Here is a 20415-nt window from a genome sequence, read left to right as displayed (position 1 = left end):
TATATTGTAGCCTTAGATCCTTAACCACGAAATGCACATGTCTATATTACCATGGCTTTTGCAAATCAGTTACTTAAATCTACAGTAATGAAATCATTTTACATAGCAATGATATCACTGAGCTGTCAGCACGATACATTTGTTGGTAGCGATGTTGAACGCTTTTCTTTTCAAATTTCATGAGGTCGTTTTAGGAATATCATCACACGCATTTAGAAATTGATGCTTTCAAAAAAGGGAATATGCTGAAGGACCGCTAGCCGTAGAAAAAAAGGCCAGATCACAGTGGCAGTTAAAGACTATTTTCGTGTACATTACAAGCAGAATATATCATCTCTGTTGTCAGTTAAAAATAAATTGATTTTCAATCAATCTTGAGATACATAAAATGTTTAATGGTGTGGCAAATATAAGGTACTTCATAAAAAATAAATTATGAATGATAAAAAAAAAAATACTGTTCAGATAGTAGAAGGGAACGGAGATGAAGACGGAGTAATAAAATTCTGCTATTACTCCGTCTTCATCGCTAGCCCCCTCTGACACACACATTCTGTCCTTCTCTTTTAATGTAACCCATTACCAAGAATCATTACAGCTTAATGCTCCTATAATAACGAGGCATGCATTTGATGGTCACAAAAACACCCTTTAAATGTTGAACATTTGCCACAGTCTGTAGTTGTGCATTTTATTTTTCTACCCATTTCATAGAGGTGTCATCTTTACTTAACTTTGATTAAGCAAATTAGAGATACCTGATAATAAAACATAAGGACATACATTCATTCTGTGAAGTTGAAATCTGGTTTGAAATTGTAGCGGTTTAATCCTAAACAAAATCCTCATAATGATAGGCTTAAACGTCAGACTCAGTGAATTTTGGCCTGTTATATTACATGACCAAGCTTTGCTTGACCAGAGAAAAGGAATTTTGTTGAAACATGCTTGGCTAAACTTATAAGAATTGCCTATAGTACACATAGACTTGCAGGTTGAACATGCTGAAGCTAGTAGTACAGCTTGAGTCAATTATCCTTCAAAGAAGTCGAAAACAGATATTTGCATAGACTTTTCTTCTCATTGCATGACATTAATTCAGACTAAACTTTTCACATTTTAGGCTAGTTAGGATTACCAAAGTTGTATTGCTACTGAGCAAGAGAATTTATATAGAGAAAACATTAGCCACTTTCTAACTAATTTGGCCTACCTTTGGTCATTATGACCAAACAGTTGAGTTTTAGTTTGACTTTTAGACCGTTCAAAATAATAAAATTAAGATTTTTGTCTCTAAGTACATTTTAAAAATGTAATCAGTTCTTTTTGTTGCCTTTGGAGGAATTGCTTCTTCTTTACTGCACAGCATTTCAGCTCATGTCGGTACAGGACAATTTCACTGTGGAAAATAATGACACCCGCTTACTACCTTCAGCCAGCATCTTCTTAAGGTCTTTTACTTTGTTCTAGAGTTGGCGCGCACATTTCACACCAAAATAGTTTTGTCTCTGGGACACAGAACTAGTTTCCTTCCTGGACAATATGATGGCTGGGCAGTCTCATTGAGTTTATCTCTCATTTTGTGTATTATTATTTAAACAGATGAACGGCATATGGGAATTTTACCAAAGGATGAACCAGATTTATGGAGGTCTACAATGTTTTTATACATGTATGTATGCATGGAAATATCTGGTTCTAAATCTATATACCAAGGGTTGAAAAAAAAACTAAATCAATATTTGTACTACTGGTTACAGCTGTTTCTTTTAGAGAAATGGTGACCTATTTTAATTTTCAACATAAATTACAATAAAGACAATCACATCCCATAAGAACAACACAAATGGAGGATAATTGTTTTCAATGTCAAACCAAACTATGTTAAATAAATAAAGTAATTATGAAACACCGAAAGGAATATTGTTTCCAAAATCAATTCTTAGAGATAAACTTTTAGGGAATGTTTTTAGGGAAAAATCAAGTAGTTTCAGTGAGATAGACACAGAATTGCAAGGCGACAGGCTGCTAGTCTATCAGAAAGAACAAGATGAGCCGACAACAAAATGAGAACAAGGGAACATCAGACCACAGACAACAAATCAGTGACAGGCAATGAGGGAGTTAAGGAGGGGGGACTTTCTAACCTAAAGGGATGGTGGGCAATAAACCTGGGTCAAATAATGTTCTTTGTCTCATCTCAGAGTCTAAATCTGGGTACAACCAGTGTTAGACTCTAAGGTCTTCAGAATATTTACTGAATTAGAACAGCGTAGTTCAATTTCTAAGAAGAAAGTGGGCTAAAATACATAAAGGACTGAAACACAGACATTTCCACCTGCTTTGACCCACTGCTTACACCACACACCATAACGGGAACAACATGTGAGGAGGAGGAAGTGGGAGGAGGAAGGAGGGAGTTAAACATATGATTTAGTTACCTTTAATCTGGTTGCTCTCCATATTGCCATCTTGCATTTTACCTATGATGAAGACATACAGGACAACAACAACAAAAATAACCAAGGCAGACAAGTCAACAAACCGTCCCCACAGAGATGAAACAAATAGTGAGACAGGATAATGACTTTTAATAACAACATCTTTGTGACAGTCACATAGAAAAGCTTGTGATACATAAGTGATGTTATGTAACAGTTGGCTACAGCCACTCAGAAGGAGGCCAGTAAGAAAGAAAACGTATGTTTATTCACGGAGAGTTGTTTAATATGTCAACAAAATATGAAAAATGTCTTCTACTGGACAAATGATCAAATAATTTAAAATAATTAATGAGCCTAATTTGGAAAAAAATATTTTGCCGAAGACTACATGCGCATGTCACTGAATTAGAATACTAGAGAAAGGTTACTTTTATTTCAGTAATTTAAACAAAAAAAGTGAAACCCATATATTTTGTAGAAACCAGGTATTTATATACACAATAAGAATATAACTGTGTGCTACAAAATCAGACCAATTTTTTTGTTTTAAGGCAGTGAAGATTTTCAATGTTTTTCTAATAGCTAGATTTTTTCAGCTCTGTTCACTAACTTTCTATGTAATACAATGAGTTTTGGTCCTTAACCCACTCTTTACCTAATTTGCCTGTATGTTTAGGGTCATTGTCCTTTTGGAGGACACATTTACACCAAAGCAGTAACTTCCTGGCTGAAGTCTTGAGATTTTGTCTCAAAATTAAAATAAAATCAAGGCACTTTGCATATCTTCCAATGAACAATGACTCAATTTTGTGACCTTACAAAAGCAGAAAGGGCTGGAATTCACTGATCAGTTTTCAGCTTGATTATGCAAACCTTATGGAGAGCTAATGTTTCGACACCATCTATGTCTTCATCAATGTTTCGAGCGAACACAGCTATGTTTTTTGCAAACCTATTACATCATCATCTGAGGTTGCCAAATTGTTCAAATTGATAGCACTGTTGTAAATGTCTGAATTAAAAAAAAAATGGTACAAAAAATCTCTCTCATTTTGGCATTCATCAAATTTTTTATTTTTGGAATCCAAACTGACATAAAACAGGAAATGTAGGGCCTGATTAAATGTCAGAAAGTTATGAAAAAAGCTTCTTGTCTTTTGTACAGGATATTGAAAGGTATGGTTTCAACTCAGATTCAAAATGCACAGATTTGTGTTAATTTTTATGAATATGGCTTATAACTACATTATTGGACTACAATGTTGGGCCTAATGACTCATCTTCCCTTTGACAATGCTCCATCAATTCTCTTAGGGTTTAGGTCAGATACATTTTCTGGCCAATCAACCTCAGTGATACCATGGTCATTAAAAACATAGTATTGGTACTTTAGCAGTGTGGGTATGAGCTATGTCATGCTAAAAAAAAGGCTCCATCTTTATAAAGCTCGACAGGAGAGAGGAGCATGAAGTGCAATCCTGCCTTTTTCTAAATTAAATCCAAAACTTTAATCAACAAGAAAACTTTGGACTTCTGATCAAAACTGAATTAGTTTTTCTTCTCAATCCACGTAAGATGCTTCTGACGTGTCTGGTTCAGTAGCCTACCTTAAGTAATGCGACAGTTATAGCATATGTCTCTTAAATGTACTTTACTGAACAATTATCTCAAGAGTGTGGCTATCTTTTTTCCTCTGCTCAACTTTCCATTAATATGCTTAGACATAGCACTCTGTTCATCAAAATTAACAGAAACAAACACTTGAATTATATTACTCTGTGTATAATGGACCTATGTAATCCGAGTTTCACTTTTTTAAACTTAATTACTAAAATAAATAATTGTAAGCTGCACCTGTATATTAAATGCAACAAAATGGTATAGTTAAAATCTTTGTTTTATTAAAGATGTATTTACATTATCAACCATATGAGTCAAAGTAATTTATTATTAGATGATGTATAAGACAACCAGTAGAAAGAGCATTGCACTGAAGACGGTGAGGGAATGAACAGCACAAACATAAGTACCCTATATACAAACAGCAGACAGCATGCAAAAGGAAGGTTAAGAAAACACATGCAAAATAACACTCAGAGGAAGGCATACTGGAAATGTGAACACAACAGAGAGAAAAAAAGCTTAAAGGAAAAGCCTCCCACATGATGAAGTTATGCAAGAACAACGGGGGGCATTTCAAATGCTATGTTTGGGGACAGTGAGTTTATTATGCTGTTGGAGTCTGCTCAAAAGGAGAGAAGTTAATTACAGTTAAATTATAAACCAACCAACTTGCAGGTTGATTAACAGAGATGCAAAGATTCGAAAAAGAATGCTTAGTCTACAATGTTTGTTTATTTTTATAGTAGGACGATCAAAGGTCTAACTAAATCTATTAATCAAGGTTTTTTGACCCAAATGTCTCTAAGAAGATAATTCAGGTAGAACTGAGGGCTAGTATACCAGAGCAGGTTCTTTTTTATAACAGCTCCCTGGAGGGAAAATAAAGCTAAAAATGATAAATTCTTGCATTCCAGGCCAGCACAGCACAAGGTCACCATTACTGCACAAATGACACTATTCCTATCCTTAGTATGGGAGCTCTCCAAGAATACAGACAGAAGAAACATTAACACAACAGTTTATATAATATTGTTAATGTTTCTGCATCTTGTCCAGGTTTAACCAAACAAAATAAGATGAGCCTACAGATGAACTTTGAAACTGCACATTATTTTGTTTTAATACACACTAAAATTTAAATAAATGCAACTATCTGTGTCTCAAACATATTAGGAATGGCCTGGATTAAATGGTTTAAAATGCTTTCATTACTTTTTAAAATTCATAATAATAGATGAAATAATCTGTTTCCGGTGTCATACATATAAAGTGAAGGCACGAGGGGACAGTAACAAGAACACAACACTAGCTTCTACAACTATGTCAGGCATGCATTGACAGCATGGACACAAAAATGTCCCAAATAACTAAGGGCAGGTATCAGCAGAAAGTAGACATCCATGATAGGAGGCAGTCGGACAATGAAGAAGGAAAGAGGACAAGTCAAAAGTCACAACAGAGAGCGGTCGGAGATCAGACATTTTGTCAACCTACCATTAATTAGGCTGGCAGTGCCAGAGGCATTAATGCCTGCAGCCCCATCCGTGGCTATAGTTGCAATGGGGTGGATAGGGGGATGGGAGCAGTCTAGCCAGTAACAATGAAAATTCAACGTGTATGAACCAAAACAGACATACACACACGCCACCCACAAACACGCCCAACCATGTACACACACAAGACAGTGAACAGAAATAACATGGTTATAGCACATTACAGAGATTCAGCATAATATGCAGACTTAATGATTATTGTGAAGCATAAACATATTTATTTGTAAAGGCAATATTTATTCTTTTATACCCAACTATTGTGATCTAGTACAAGTAACAATATTTAGGTAAATAAAACAGTGCAACAGTAAACAAATGTGAAGCATGAAATCTAATGTAATGTGGAAAATAGTATCATCCAAAGTAAAACAAAATACTGCAACACTAAGAATAAAGCGAACACTGGTAAATGTAGTAAATATTGTAATTATAATGAATGTGTCAAATTAGGTTTCAGTGATTACAAGGTCATTGTTTTATTTATTTTTCATTTGAGTCAAGTTTATTCAAACCATGTTATTCATGTAATGTCTATAAGCATCACAAATCATAATTCCATTTGTTGCATAATCAACAAATAATCATATTTAAACTTAAAATATCCTACATATAGTAAATAAAACAAGGAAAATAAGCATAACCAACCAATTAACAGAAGATGCTTTATTGAAATAAAATTTTGCCAAAGAACTTTAATAACAATACAAGTGAAACAAAGACAGAATTTGTTAGTTTTCAGATCAGCAGAATCTCAGGGGATGTTAGGTTTTTAATACACTAATTATATTTAGTCTGAGTAAGCAGTAATAGTAAAAAGCTTTTAAAGCAGACAGCTTTCATGCAAGCTATTATGGTTTCTGCTAAACAAGAATAAATCTGCAGGTCTAAATCTGCAGGCTACAAATTAAAAACTGTGAGTTTATCTGTCTACTCTGCATTCTGCTGCCGGTACATGTGCCATACACCTGCAAGGCTGTCACACTCATGTCATTGTTTTGCAACAAAGCAATGAGATAAGCCGGAGAGCCTGTTCAAAGAGGGCCGAAGCTGATGTGAGCTAGTTAGTTTTTTGAGTGCAAAGCTTGTTATAGCAGCAAAGGGTTATGCACGATGTAGTGTTGTGATTTGAAAATATCTATTTTTAAGTGAGGAAAAAAGCTGAAAGAGTAGCACTTGGCTCCAGAAAAGGTGTGAATAATCAGAAGAATCAACCGGGAACGACATGTCAGAATGATTAAGTACAACTCCCAGGGGTCAGAGAAAGGTGATACTCTACCTGTGTTCTGATGTCCATCTTCCACTGCCCCTCCTTCGAGGCAAATTTGGAACAATAAGAGAGTAAGGACAATGATGCACCTGAACCTACAGAACCTGGATACTGCAGCTCACAACTGTACCACCAATACTGATCTCTTATAGTATGAATACACATTCATCTGACTGTAATGCAGTGTATCACACAAACACCCGCGTTTATAAGTTAATGTATAAATGTTTTCAGATACTCGTTAAAAACACTTACTTTACACAATGAGCTAAACAGACTTTCCATACATAGGGTAATGGAATGACAAAAGCTGATTTTTAATGATATGCTGCAGAGCAATACTACTAAAAATTAAAAATACAAGCAAAGCCTTAGAATGTTTAATATTTGAGTATATAATGATTTTACCTTTCTTCTCTTTTTTTTCCTCTTCCTCAAAACCAGCCCCAAGAAGGGTAAAGATGATTCCAGTCTGTGAGTTGACACCAACTGCAGTCACTACCATGCGTCCTGACCCCTCCATAACATGGGTTCCTAAAAGAAGCATGGTAATAAATAAGACTGCACATAGACCTATTTTTTCAATGTCATTATTTAACATGCAATGGAAACTTACACATTTCTTCTATATTTACGTTTGTTGTCACACTTAAATGTTTCAGATATTCAAACAAATAGTTAAACAAACAAGATAACCTGAGTTAATAAATAATGACGTTTTAAAAAAAAAGAAGCTATCCAAACTGACTTGGCCCAATATAAAACAGGACTTTATGGTCATTGCACATTAGAAACACTACAACACCCATGTCCACCTCTACACACACACACACACACACACACACACACACACTTATACACTCATACATAACGCAGTATATTGCACTTGTTCTCACATTACAAAAGACATTTAATTGTAAAAACATTTAAATTTAAATGTATCTATTTAAAATGATGAAGGTTATGGGGAGCGGCACAAAACGGGAACAGAGGAGCATGCAGATTTAATTCTGTAATGGCTCTGGGAAGAAAACTGTTTTGCAGTCTTGAAGAAAGGCATTTGGGGGATCTGTAGCGCCTCCCAAATGGGATGAAGAAGATGAGGTTATGCATGGGGTTTGTATTATTCCGCCGGATAGTATATGCTCTACGGAGGCAGCGAATCCTGAAAATATCATTTAGCGAGGGTAGGGGGAGTTTGATTATTGTCTCAGCAGTTATGACCACACCTCTGAGGGATTTATTGTTTGTTTCCTTGTAGTTTGTGTGCCAGGCTCTAATGCAGTAAATTAAAACTGACTTGATGAAGCAATTGCAAAAAGTCCTCAGCAGATCGGCAGACAGGTTATGTTTCCTGAATGTCTGTAGGAAGTAGAGCCGTTGGTGTGCTTTTTGATAATGGTAGTTGTATTGACATTCCATTTGAGGTCCTCTGTGACGTGGATTCCCAGGAATTTGAAACCAGAAACCCTCTCTACCTTCTTACTCTTGATTGTTAAGGGGGTGGAGTAACTCTTGCGCCTCCTGAAGTCAATAATGACTTCTTTGGTTTTCTTGACATTCAAGGTCGGGTTGTTTTCTAAGCACCAGTTCAACAGAGTGTCAACCTCCTCTCTGAAGGCGGGCTCATTGCGTTGTTGATCTGACCCCTCACAGTTGTATCATCGGCAAATTTTATAATCATGGAGGGAGATACAGTCATGTGTATAGATGGAATAGAAGAATGGGCTGAGCACTCAACCGTTAGTGGCACTTATGCTGAGAGACAAACTGGGAGATAGAAGAAGGCCCAGTTTCACTCTCTGTGGGCGTTCAGTCAGGAAGTCTCCGATCCATGCGCATTATGTGTTCCTAAGACCCAGGCCATGGAGTTCTAAATCATGAAATCATGGAAATCATGAATTAACATGATTATATCCTACCTCACTTACCACATCAAGGCCTAATTACTCCCGGAGCTGTAGAATCACTTAAATCTAACTTGTCGGATAATACGAAGTGGGCTAAAACTTAACATCATGCTCTGATAAAAAAAAAAAAAAACTATAAAAATGGAATAACAAACTACTGACAACGATCAGTCTGGGAAGGATTATAAAGACATTTCTAAAGGGCAACGATTACCCGTGGTGTCAGATACATGTAAAAAAAACGCTCCTATTGGTATTTTCTATGAAACAACCTACACCAGTAACGATCAAAGACGCATCGCCCAGCAATACTTCTCAAACAAATACAACTGCCACTACATTCCAGTTCCCATAGCTGCTCTTCTTCTGCACTGTATTGGCAGTTCTTATTCTATGGTTGTACTTTAGCATTCTTTTCGGTGGGAAAATAGATCAAAACGGACTAAGAAATATAAATTTTAAAAGTTGAAATATTTCCAGAGCTATATGAACCACAATGTCGTCATCAAATAGAAAATGGCAAAACAGACACTGCCTGGTGATTTCTTACAAGACTGACTTTTCTGATGAGAAATCGTCTTTAAGTGAAGATTTGAAGGAGGAATGCCAATCTAATATTTTCGATGGATGGATGGATGGATGGATGGATGGATGGATGGATGGATGGATGGATGGATGGATGGATGGATATGGATGGATGGATGGATGGATGAAAATTTTTACAGTATAATGAATTCATTTTAGTGTAGTAAGTAATTTATTTATGTTTGTTATTGTAGGCTATGTTACCTGCTGGCATAAAGATTTAATTAAAGCCATTCTCCAAAAATAAAAGACGGAGCAGCGATGAACCTTCACCAGAGTGGCCAGTATGTCAAAATAACTCCAAGAGCATGTCAACAACTCATCCAGGATGTCACAAAAGAATCCAGAACAACATCGAAAGCCCTGTAGGACCTGAATTGAGTAAATGTTGGTGTTTAACAACAAAAAAGAAATGGGGCAAAAAAGGCAGTGTTCCAAGCCCAAAACCAGTGCTGACAAAAAAAGAACACAAAGACCCATCTCACATTTGCCAAAAATCTCTTGATGATCCAAAATCTTGATGGTCTAAGAGTTTAATGAAAATATTTTGTTAACTGAAAAGATAAACATAATACATCATATTTACAGTGAAATATGACTGTAAATGGGTATTGTCTGAGGCTGCTTTACTGCTTCAGGACCTGGACAGTTTGCCATGATTGATGTTACCATGACTACTGCTCTCTAGCAGAAAATCTTGAAGGAGAATGTCAAGCAAAAAAAAAAGCAAAATGAAGGTTTTGGAGTGGCCTAATTAAAGTTCAAACTTAAATCTGAATGAGATGCTTTGGCATGACCTTAAACAGGCCATTCTTGCTCAAAAAGTCTCTAATGTTGCTGAAATAAAATAATTCAGCAAAAAAGAGGAGACTAGAATTCTTCCCAGCAATGTAAAAGCCTCATTGCTAGTTATTGTTAGTAATTGCATGGCAGTTGTTGTAGCCAAGGGGTGGAACAAACAGTCATTAGGTTTTGGGGGAATTACCTTTCCACACAGGGCTAGGTTAGTTTGGATAAATCCTTTTTTTTTTTAAGTCAGGGTTTGTTTGATATTCTATTTTGTTTGATGATCTGAAACATTTAAGTCTGGGAAAATCTAAAAACATTTTCACAGCGATGTATATTCTTAAACTTCTATTTGAATCCCTGTAAGCCTTAGACTATATTTGAAACTTCAAAATAAAAATACTCACATCTTATTATTAAGAGTTCTCCAGTTTAAAGGCCAAACCAAACAGCCTTCAGCACTATTCATAAAAAGCATTTCATTTTGAAAGGTTTTAAATATGGTATGCCTCTTTGACCTCATTACCAGGTGAATTTGAGTTTTAAAAGCTTCTAGGAAAGAAAAAAAAAAGCATTTGGGAAAATATGTTTAAGGTTTAATCAGTGATGTTACAGTAAATTATTAAATAAACTTTATTCTTCAAAAAAGATTTGAAGGAGAAAAATGTTAAATGTTTTTTGTAAAGGCTAATCAACATTTAACATTTCAATGCAAGAGTGAATAAATGTGCCAGATACAGATATGTGTTGCCTACAAACGTTATTAACATCTGTGGAGTGGTAGCACATTTACACACACTGTATATTCACACAGAAATTCATTAACCTTTGTGGGACTAAGTTGATGTGGGTGAGTGAGGCTAATTAAAGCAGCCAGCAAAAAGGCACACAACTAATTATCCAAACAAAAAAAGTCTGACGTGATACCAGATTAGCCCACATTTTTGTTATCAGAGAAACTCCTGCTTTCCTATCATTTATTTTCTCATATTTTAATTTTCTCATACAGTACAGACCAAAGGTTTGGACACACCTTCTCATTCAAAGAGTTTTCTTTATTTTCATGACTATGAATATTGTAGCTTCACACTGAAGGCATCAAAACTATGAATTAACACATGTGGAATTATATACTGAACAAAAAAGTGTGAAACAACTGAAAATATGTCTTATATTCTAGGTTCTTCAAAGTAGCCACCTTTTGCTTTGATTACTGCTCCGCACATCTTGGCATTCTGTTGATGAGATTCAAGAGGTAGTCACCTGAAATGGTTTTCCAACAGTCTTGAAGGAGTTCCCAGAGATGCTTAGCACTTGTTGGCCCTTTTGCCTTCACTCTGCGGTCCAGCTCACCCCAAACCATCTCGAATGGGTTCAGGTCCGGTGACTGTGGAGGCCAGGTCATCTGGCGCAGCACCCCATCACTCTCCTTCTTGGTTAAATAGCCCTTACACAGCCTGGAGGTGTGTTTGGGGTCATTGTCCTGTTGAAAAATAAATGATGGTCCAACTAAACGCAAACCGGATGGAATAGCATGCCGCTGCAAGATGCTGTGGTAGCCATGCTGGTTCAGTATGCCTTCAATTTTGAATAAATCCCCAACAGTGTCACCAGCAAAGCACCCCCACACCATCACACCTCCTCCTCCATGTTTCACGGTGGGAACCAGGCATGTAGAGTCCATCAGTTCACCTCTTCTGCACCGCACAAAGACACGGTGGTTGGAACCAAAGATCTAAAACTTGGACTCATCAGACCAAAGCACAGATTCCCACTGGTCTAATGTCCATTCCTTGTGTTCTTTAGCCCAAACAAGTCTCTTCTGCTTGTTGCCTGTCCTCAGCAGTGGTTTCCTAGCAGCTATTTTACCATGAAGGCCTGATTCACACAGTCTCCTCTTAACAGTTGTTCTAGAGATGTGTCTGCTGCTAGAACTCTGTGTGGCATTGACCTGTTCTCTAATCTGAGCTGCTGTTAACCTGCGATTTCTGAGGCTGGTGACTCAGATGAACTTATCGTCCACAGCAGAGGTGACTCTTGGTCTTCCTTTCCTGGGGCGGTCCTCAGATGAGCCACTTTCTTTGTAGCGCTTGATGGTTTTTGCGACTGCACTGGGGGACACTTTCAAAATTTTCCAATTGTTCGGACTGACTGACCATCATTTCTTAAAGTAATGATGGCCACTCGTTTTTCTTTACTTAGCTCCTTTTTTCTTGCCATAATACAAATTGTAACAGTCTATTCAATAGGACTATCAGCTGTGTACTGTATCCACCTCCTGCACAACACAACTGATGGTCCCAACCCCATTTATAAGGCTTGAAATCCCACTTATTAAACCTGACAGGGCACACCTGTGAAGTAAAAACCATTTCAGGTGACTACCTCTTGAAGCTCATCAACAGAATGCCAAGAGTGTGCGGAGCAGTAATCAAAGCAAAAGGTGGCTACTTTGAAGAACCTACAATATAAGACATATTTTCAGTTGTTTCACACATTTTTGTTCAGTATGTAATTCCACATGTGTTAATTCATAGTTTTGATGCCTTCAGTGTGAAGCTACAATATTCATGAAAATAAAGACAACTCTTTGAATGAGAAGGTGTGTCCAAACTTTTGGTCTGTACTGTATGTATATTATTTATTTCATTTATGCACCACTAAGAAAGTTGCTGACCAATTTTGTTGTACATTATATATACAGTGGCAATAAATGCTATTATACCATATCAAATAAAAAAATAAAATAAAAAAAAACATATACAACTATGGCTTATGCTGTGTGCTGCTAGAGGTACACTACTGAGGTGGAGATCAAGAATAAAACATTTTGTAGGCTATTTCCAACATATTCTGCTTTGGACTTCTTATTATAAAGTGAAGAATCAGAAATACACAAGTTCTCTTTTTTTCTTTTAGGGAAAACACTGTGAATTAAACCACAATTTGGAGCAAGCATGGAGGTGGAAAAATTAAGATTTGGACTGCTTTTCTGACTAGGTCTAAAAGACTTCACTGCATTACGGAGCTAACAGAGGACGCCATGTATTGTAAAACGTTTTCCCTCCGTAGGCACACTGAAGATGAGTTGTAAATTTCTTCACAAAGTTTTAAGGAATGTTTTGGTATAAAATAAGTATTTCACTAAATGACATTTAAATGAATGAAAAGCAGCTGCCATGAAACTAGTGACATTTCATTTCCTAGAAAATGAGAAAAAGAAAATTCAGGTGATCATATAATTATGCCCCCAATGTATCTACGGGGCACATACAGTATAACAAAATGTTACTACAAACAGAACAAATATGTTTAAACACAATTTGTTTTTCTTTTAGTGTGTAAATATCAAATACAGCTATTTGTTTATGTTTCAGGGTAATATTAGGCCACAAACTAATTTCACAGCAGATTGTCCTATCTCATTCATAGTGGTATACCAGACTCCCTGACAGGACCAGGTTTCCTAATCTGTATTTTAAGAGTTATTGACGTGAACTTCATCTGACGTCACATCAGGGACCAAATTGCTCCTTCACAGCATAACAGCTGCAAACATGGAGGTACTAAACCCCCCTTTAACAAAATTCAAAAGCAATTCACAGAAGGTTAAAAAGTGTCTCCTGGTTGGGCCATAAATCTATTTTATGTACACATGCTCAATTCCTGTGATGAGTGACAAATTTGCACAGGCCTTCTGACTGAAACATAAAAAATCTCCTATTTTTGTTACTAAACAAAATTAAGAATAAACGCATGTCACGTATATTGTACAACAACATACCAGACAACAACATGGGGTCCTTGTCGGCAGACTTCTTGACGTGATCAGACTCTCCAGTCAATGATGACTCATCAATTTTCAAATCATTACCCTGGATCAACACTCCATCAGCAGGAAGCAGATCACCTGCAAAACAAAACACATTCTAAAGACTATGGCCATAGTATAATATTGTTTCCATACAATGGAACTGGAGATGATATGAATGTTTTTTGCTCTCTCTATGGATGCATCTGCTATTAATTCATTACTCAACGCAAGCTTAAATCTTTAAAACTGAGCGATTAAGGTTGACTGTGTGGCTTTGAGACTTTAATCCTGTTCTGGTAATGAACTCCATTTAAAAAAAGAGGCAGCTGGTGAGCATGCATGACAAAGCCAAAAAATATGCTTGAATATTAGATACTTTTCCCTGCCGGACAGATCCAAAGCAAAGAATCAAGGTGTTGAATGGTTAAAACTTGAGACCCACTCACACTTACCGTATTTGATCTGCGCGATGTCCCCTACCAAAATGTCAGCCACAGGCAGCTGTATGACCTGGCTGCCACGGACCACCTGAAACTTCTGCTCCTGCTCAATGCGGCTCTGCAGTCCACGGAACTGCTTCTCCTTCGACCAGTCATTGAAGGCTGTCACCAAAACTACACAAACTACGGACAAGAGGATGGCGGCGCCCTCGATCCAGCCTGCATCTGCCTCACCCTCATCCTCCACTCCACCGGCTACTGTACCACATGCTGGAAAACAAAAAAAGAAACAAAAGACATAAATCACATGTATACATCTTAAGCATGCCCTTATTTCGTTTATACAAAAAAAATGCTTGATACACAAAGTAAATGTCACAAAGAACTGTGCATGTTCAGTATTTCAGTATTTAAAGCTGGATATAGATCATTTCTATGGTACTTGACTGAAAAAACACTTGTTGAAATCATCTGTCTACTGTTTGACACAAAAGACAAGTCTATAATTAAACAAACTCTGGCTTAAATAGCCCCATGAGAACAACATTCTCCTCGCCTCTAAATTCATATGCCCTACTTCAAATGAGGCTCTGGCTGCACATTGGTAGACGAGAGTATATTGGGGAATGAAACAAGGCTTATTCCCAGTACTCTTTGTGCTTCTTCATGTAATACTCCTGGAGCCATTGTACTCTAGACCTAAAGAACCAAAAAAAAAAAAACAATAAATCCCTTAAGACTTTGCTGCAATTCATTTTTTCCTTCTTTCAAACTGGATGAGTTCATTCTGTCTAGCTTGATCACTGTACTACAGTCAGCGTTTTCTGTGGTCCTAAATACAGTTATTAAAAGTTAGCTTAGTTTAGATAACTTTGGAAACAGCAATAGCATTGATGGTGAATGCTGCTCTATATACCTTCAAACAAAATTAAAGAAAATACGAAAAAGTAGCTTTTTTTTAGTATCGGGTCATAAGAAAAACAGAGATGTAAGAAACTATTTAAAAGGAGACTGTATTTTTACAACTTCTCATGATATGTGTGGGGTTCCTCGAGGCTGTAAGACAGCAGAACTTAAAGCAGAAAACAGGAGACAATGTATGAGCTATACAGCAAATTTGCTCAGTTTTATCCTTTTTGGCCTTCAGTCCCTGGCTGTCATAAAGTATAGTAGATTTAGAAATGCTCCAGGCTTTTGGAAATCTCAGAGTTAAGGTGAGGATCTACATTCTCTAGGGGATACACATGAAGTCTTCTTGTCTTATTAATTCTAGCTGTACTAACCGTGCTGATTGCCACAATAAGACCATAAAGACAGTTTATAAAGGTAACTAATATTTTCCACATGTTTTAAACAAATTGGACATACTAACATTGAAATCAGTCCATGCAGGAAACATATAGGTCACACTTTATAAACAAAATGTTATGTTTCATTAGCTGTGAACAGAAAATCATCACAATTAACGTAGGTAAAAACTTGAAAACATGAATCTGTGTGTAATAAATCGATATATATCAATTTAATGAATTAAGTAACTGAGATAAAGTAACTTTCCAATAATTTATTGAATATGACTGAAAATATACTGCATCATCTGCACAACTGCCAAGAATGATCGCCAGGGAGAGCAACTGATGATGGGCCCACTCAAACCATTACAAATGTTCTGTCAGAAGTCCATCTGACTGGAGGAAACTGTTTCAGAAGTCTGTTAGAATCTGTTAAACGTTGCTCATCCAGCATAGTGTTTAAGAAAGCCTACAAATCCATTGAAAAATTGATTATTTGCATTATCAATGATTACAACTATACAGGATGTCTACCGTCTGTCCTTACAAACTCCTCTTAAATCAGAGACTTGGGTGTTTAGTTTTTCTGAGCTTTTTAAGAACTAATAATTTATTACTAATTATTTTAAAGTTGCTGGAAATAAAATGCACTTCTGGCCATTAATGTTAAAATAGTAAAACTTTGTATAACATTGACTGTTCCAACACACTGTGTGATCCTGCCTCTTTTCCCAATATACACTGCTCAAAAAAATAAAGTGAACACTCAAATAACACATCCTAGATCTGAATGAATGAAATATTCTCATTGAATACTTTGTTCTGTACAAAGTTGAATGTGCTGACAACAAAATCACACAAAAATCATCAACTTAACCAATGGAGGCCTGGATTTGGAGTCACACTCAAAATTTAAGTGGAAAAACACACTACAGGCTGATCCAACTTCGATGTAATGTCCTTAAAACAAGTCAAAATGAGGCTCAGTATTGTGTGTGGCCTCCACGTGCCTGTAAGACCTCCCTACAACGCCTGGGCATGCTCCTGATGAGACGGTGGATGGTCTCCTGAGGGATCTCCTCCCAGACCTGGACTAAAGCATCCACCAACTCCTGGACAGTCTGTGGTGCAACGTGACGTTGGTGGATGGAGCGAGACATGATGTCCCAGATGTGCTCAATCGGATTCAGGTCTGGGGAACGGGCGGGCCAGTCCATAGCTTCAATGTCTTCATCTTGCAGGAACTGCTGATACACTCCAGCCACATGAGGACTAGCAATGTCCTGCATTAGGAGGAACCCTGGGCCAGCCGCACCAGCATATGGTCTCACAAGGGGTCTGAGGATCTCATCTCGGTACCTAATGGCAGTCAGGCTACCTCTGGTGAGCACATTGAGGCCCATGTGGCCCTCCAAAGAAATGCCACCACACACCATTACTGACCCATTGCCAAACCGATCATGCTGAGTGTGTCTTGCTAATCGCCAAAGATTTCCCCCTGTTGTCTTTTCCATTTGCACAACAACATGTGAAATTGATTGTCAATCAGTGTTGCTTCCTAAGTGGACAGTTTGATTTCACAGAAGTTTGATTTACTTGGAGTTATATTGTGTTGTTTAAGTGTTCCCTTTATTTTTTTGAGCAGTGTATATTATTAATGAGCGCACACAACAGGAAGGCTAGGAAATAATATTTTGAATGCTGCTCTAATGTCTTCTGGTGTGGTATAGATCATGAAGGAAAATCAGAAATAAATATTAGTATTGTTAATACAAAGTTTTAGAAAAACTGCAGATCAAAATTCAGTTATAAAACGTTGATATGTGCATCTCCACCTGGACCATCTCTCTCTCTCTCTGTCTATATATATATATATTTTTGTTTTTTGTTTTTTATATTTCCTATTTTCATCCATTTCTATTCTTTGTGCAAACTAACATTACTGTATGACAATAAGTTCCTTATTGTTTTTAGATAAAATATAGAACCAACCACAAGTCTAAGTCTGTATAGAAACTTTTTGAATTGCAAATTTAATCCTAATTTTGTTTTTTTCCACCTGGCAGCAGAATATATTCATACAATTATTTAATCATATATGCATACCACTTTTGCAACAAAAAGTCTGAAGTGATTGAAAATACAGTCACTATATTTTATGTTCTGTTCTACTTAAATAGCATATATTTGTTTTAACCAAATAAAAAGACACTTTCACACAGACTGCTTTTTAGGATAAAGGAAAGGTTGATTGTATCTCCGATGTGCCCAGGTTTTGGAAATGTAATTCCTGCAGCAGCCCTCTGCATGTGAACCAATGATGAAAAGATTTATATATATCTCAAAACATGCAAAGAATATACTATAAGTATGTAGAATTACTGAACCAATTATAAACTGAAAAAAAAAATACAGACATTTAATATAGTTTTTTTTTACAGCTATGTATGTAAATTAAAATTGCTACTTTACCATCTTTTACTTGATACTCATTATAACAATAAAACTAAATAGCATCCTCCAAAAAATAAATAAAAAATATAATGAAACATATGATGAACCAACCATACCACAAAGGCTGAGGTAATAACGTATTTCCTTTCTGGCATTTTCAGCCTAATCTAAGCTTTTAAACCCCTTAAAATGATGACTGGACCCTTGGGCAGAGAAAATGAAGCCCATTACTGTGATAACGAAGGAGGCGATGACTGATGCCGCTGACTCAGCAACTCTTTACTTTCTCTGTCTTCATTTCCTGTTTCATGGCTCACAGAGCTGATGTATGAGTCCGGGGAGCTCAAGGTTATTTCTCTACTCAGAACTTCGTTAACCTTTCCAGTACCTTTCTAACATACATTACAGTCATACAGTCATAATGCACACAAAGGCAGCACTCTAGGGCACAAAAATTAGCAATGTGCTTGATGAGTCACCTCACCTCTTAAGCCAGGTGACAAACAAACTAGGACCTGCCTCGCCAATTAAAAGGTGATTTTGCGCAAATGTGGTTGTAAGTCTACCAGTAATGATTACCGGTAGTGGGTCATCGGCTAAATTCCCAGCAAAACTGGAAGCAACGGAACTAATGATGTGCATCTGGCTGATTTCAAACGTCTGAGAGCACACTTGACAGGAGGAGATGCCAGAGCAGCTGGGTAACTCACCTTCTCCGCTGGTCTGCCCAGGAGGGTGGTAGAAGGAGAGGCCCAGGGAGATAAGAGCAGCGATCTCCAGGATAATGAGGGTGACATCCTGCAGTGCTTCCCATACCAGCTGTAGAAAGGTTTTTGGCTTTTTTGGAGGTATCAGGTTTCCACCAAATATTTCTCTTCTTTTGTCCAGGTCAGTTTGAACAACTGCAAGACCTGAAAAAGGATCACAATGGTTGTAAGCATAAGTAGGACATTCAAGCTTTACATCACAGCCACTCAGAAAAATGAGTTTCATTTCATATTTAATAATAAAACACCTAACCATAAAGATAATAAATGTCTAAATGTTTACCTAAAAACAAATTTGCTCATATGTTTGTTGGTAAACATGCTGATCTCCAGACAAATGTGCACTTTATTATTTTTTTGACTTTCATTTTCAGGCTTTATTCTTTTGTACTCTTTTACCCCCTTCCAACCCCAGCCCCGCCACAAACACACCAACTATAATTACCAGATTGAGTCATGGTGGGCCACAGTTTTCTGCATTCCTTATATAATTCAGCTCAAGCGATAAGGGCCTTTATGCTTTGACCTTATCCACCTCCTCATACACAGTGATCTATTGTGCATAAATATCTTCAGCATTTTAATGTGAAGCGTTTCATGCTGGCATAAGGCACAATTTACTTTTAGAAAGCAGTTCAAGGATTTTCTTTTCATTTGAGCTCAGTATTAAATCAAAAGTATACCTTTGGCAAGAGCAATGCCTGTTTTTTTGCAGCTCAAAGTTTATGGATGATTTAGTATCATTAAATACTGATACTAATGAGAAATTACATCTAGACATGTAATCTAGACACTCTTCACATTCTAGGCATGATGTTATAATAGGGATCTAATGGTGCACAAAATTGACATCTTAAGTCTGAATGTCCCTTTTTACCAGTAGAGCATGTTTTTAATAAGTTACTATTAAGTGTAAAAAATTGAAGTGCAGTTTTTGTATTTTACAGCACAGTAACAGTATGTATTTATTTACCCTCTCAAGTAACCTGTGCTCCACTAAACTGTGTTTGTAACAAGCTGGGGTTTGGTGCCAATACTTAAAAAGGGTTCCTTATGTTGGCTTTATTATTGTACTAAACCATGTGACCAAAGGATTGATTGTTTTAGCAGAAGAGGAACACCGATTAGGAGCCAATTTCTGACCTGAGGTAACACTGCAATAATAATGCAAAGTGTCCACATCTTTACTAACTAACCTGGACCGATGATAACAACAGATAAATGCAGGTCCACTTCAACAACATTTAAGGTGGAACTTAAAATTGAGTGATTTTAGAGAAAAACTGCCAATGAGAGGAGAAAAAATGTGCAGCATCTTTCAAAGAGGTAGTAGTTTTAAATTCAATAGAAAATTAGGGTACTTTAAGACCATTTCCACTAATGGACCAAAACATATGTGCCTAACCTAGATCAGATTTTTAGTAACTTAAAAAAAATAGCAAAGTATAGTGATGTCTAAAACTATTTCCGCCTTACAGAT

General features: G+C 36.7%; 1 protein-coding gene across 17 annotated transcripts in view; it reads right to left on the bottom strand.

The window, feature by feature from the left end:
- atp2b2 (ATPase plasma membrane Ca2+ transporting 2) overlaps positions 1–20415 on the bottom strand; it is a 198711-nt gene that overhangs the window by 39708 nt on the left and 138588 nt on the right. For 10 of the 17 annotated variants that reach the window (XM_047346414.1, XM_047346413.1, XM_047346415.1 and 7 more), the window contains 7 exons: positions 18879–19079; positions 14435–14692; positions 13953–14078; positions 7296–7421; positions 6897–6929; positions 5562–5654; positions 2442–2483 (listed from right to left, as the gene is read on the bottom strand). In XM_047346414.1, coding sequence (XP_047202370.1) covers positions 2442–2483; positions 5562–5654; positions 6897–6929; positions 7296–7421; positions 13953–14078; positions 14435–14692; positions 18879–19079 — 879 coding nt within the window. The remainder of the gene's footprint in view (positions 1–2441; positions 2484–5561; positions 5655–6896; positions 6930–7295; positions 7422–13952; positions 14079–14434; positions 14693–18878; positions 19080–20415) is intronic. The other 7 variants (XM_047346428.1, XM_047346424.1, XM_047346417.1 and 4 more) reach the window with 6 other exon arrangements.

The sequence above is a fragment of the Girardinichthys multiradiatus genome, chromosome 20 (assembly GCF_021462225.1).
Source record: "Girardinichthys multiradiatus isolate DD_20200921_A chromosome 20, DD_fGirMul_XY1, whole genome shotgun sequence".
Lineage (NCBI taxonomy): Eukaryota > Metazoa > Chordata > Actinopteri > Cyprinodontiformes > Goodeidae > Girardinichthys > Girardinichthys multiradiatus.
This window is presented reverse-complemented; position numbering and strand designations above follow the sequence as displayed.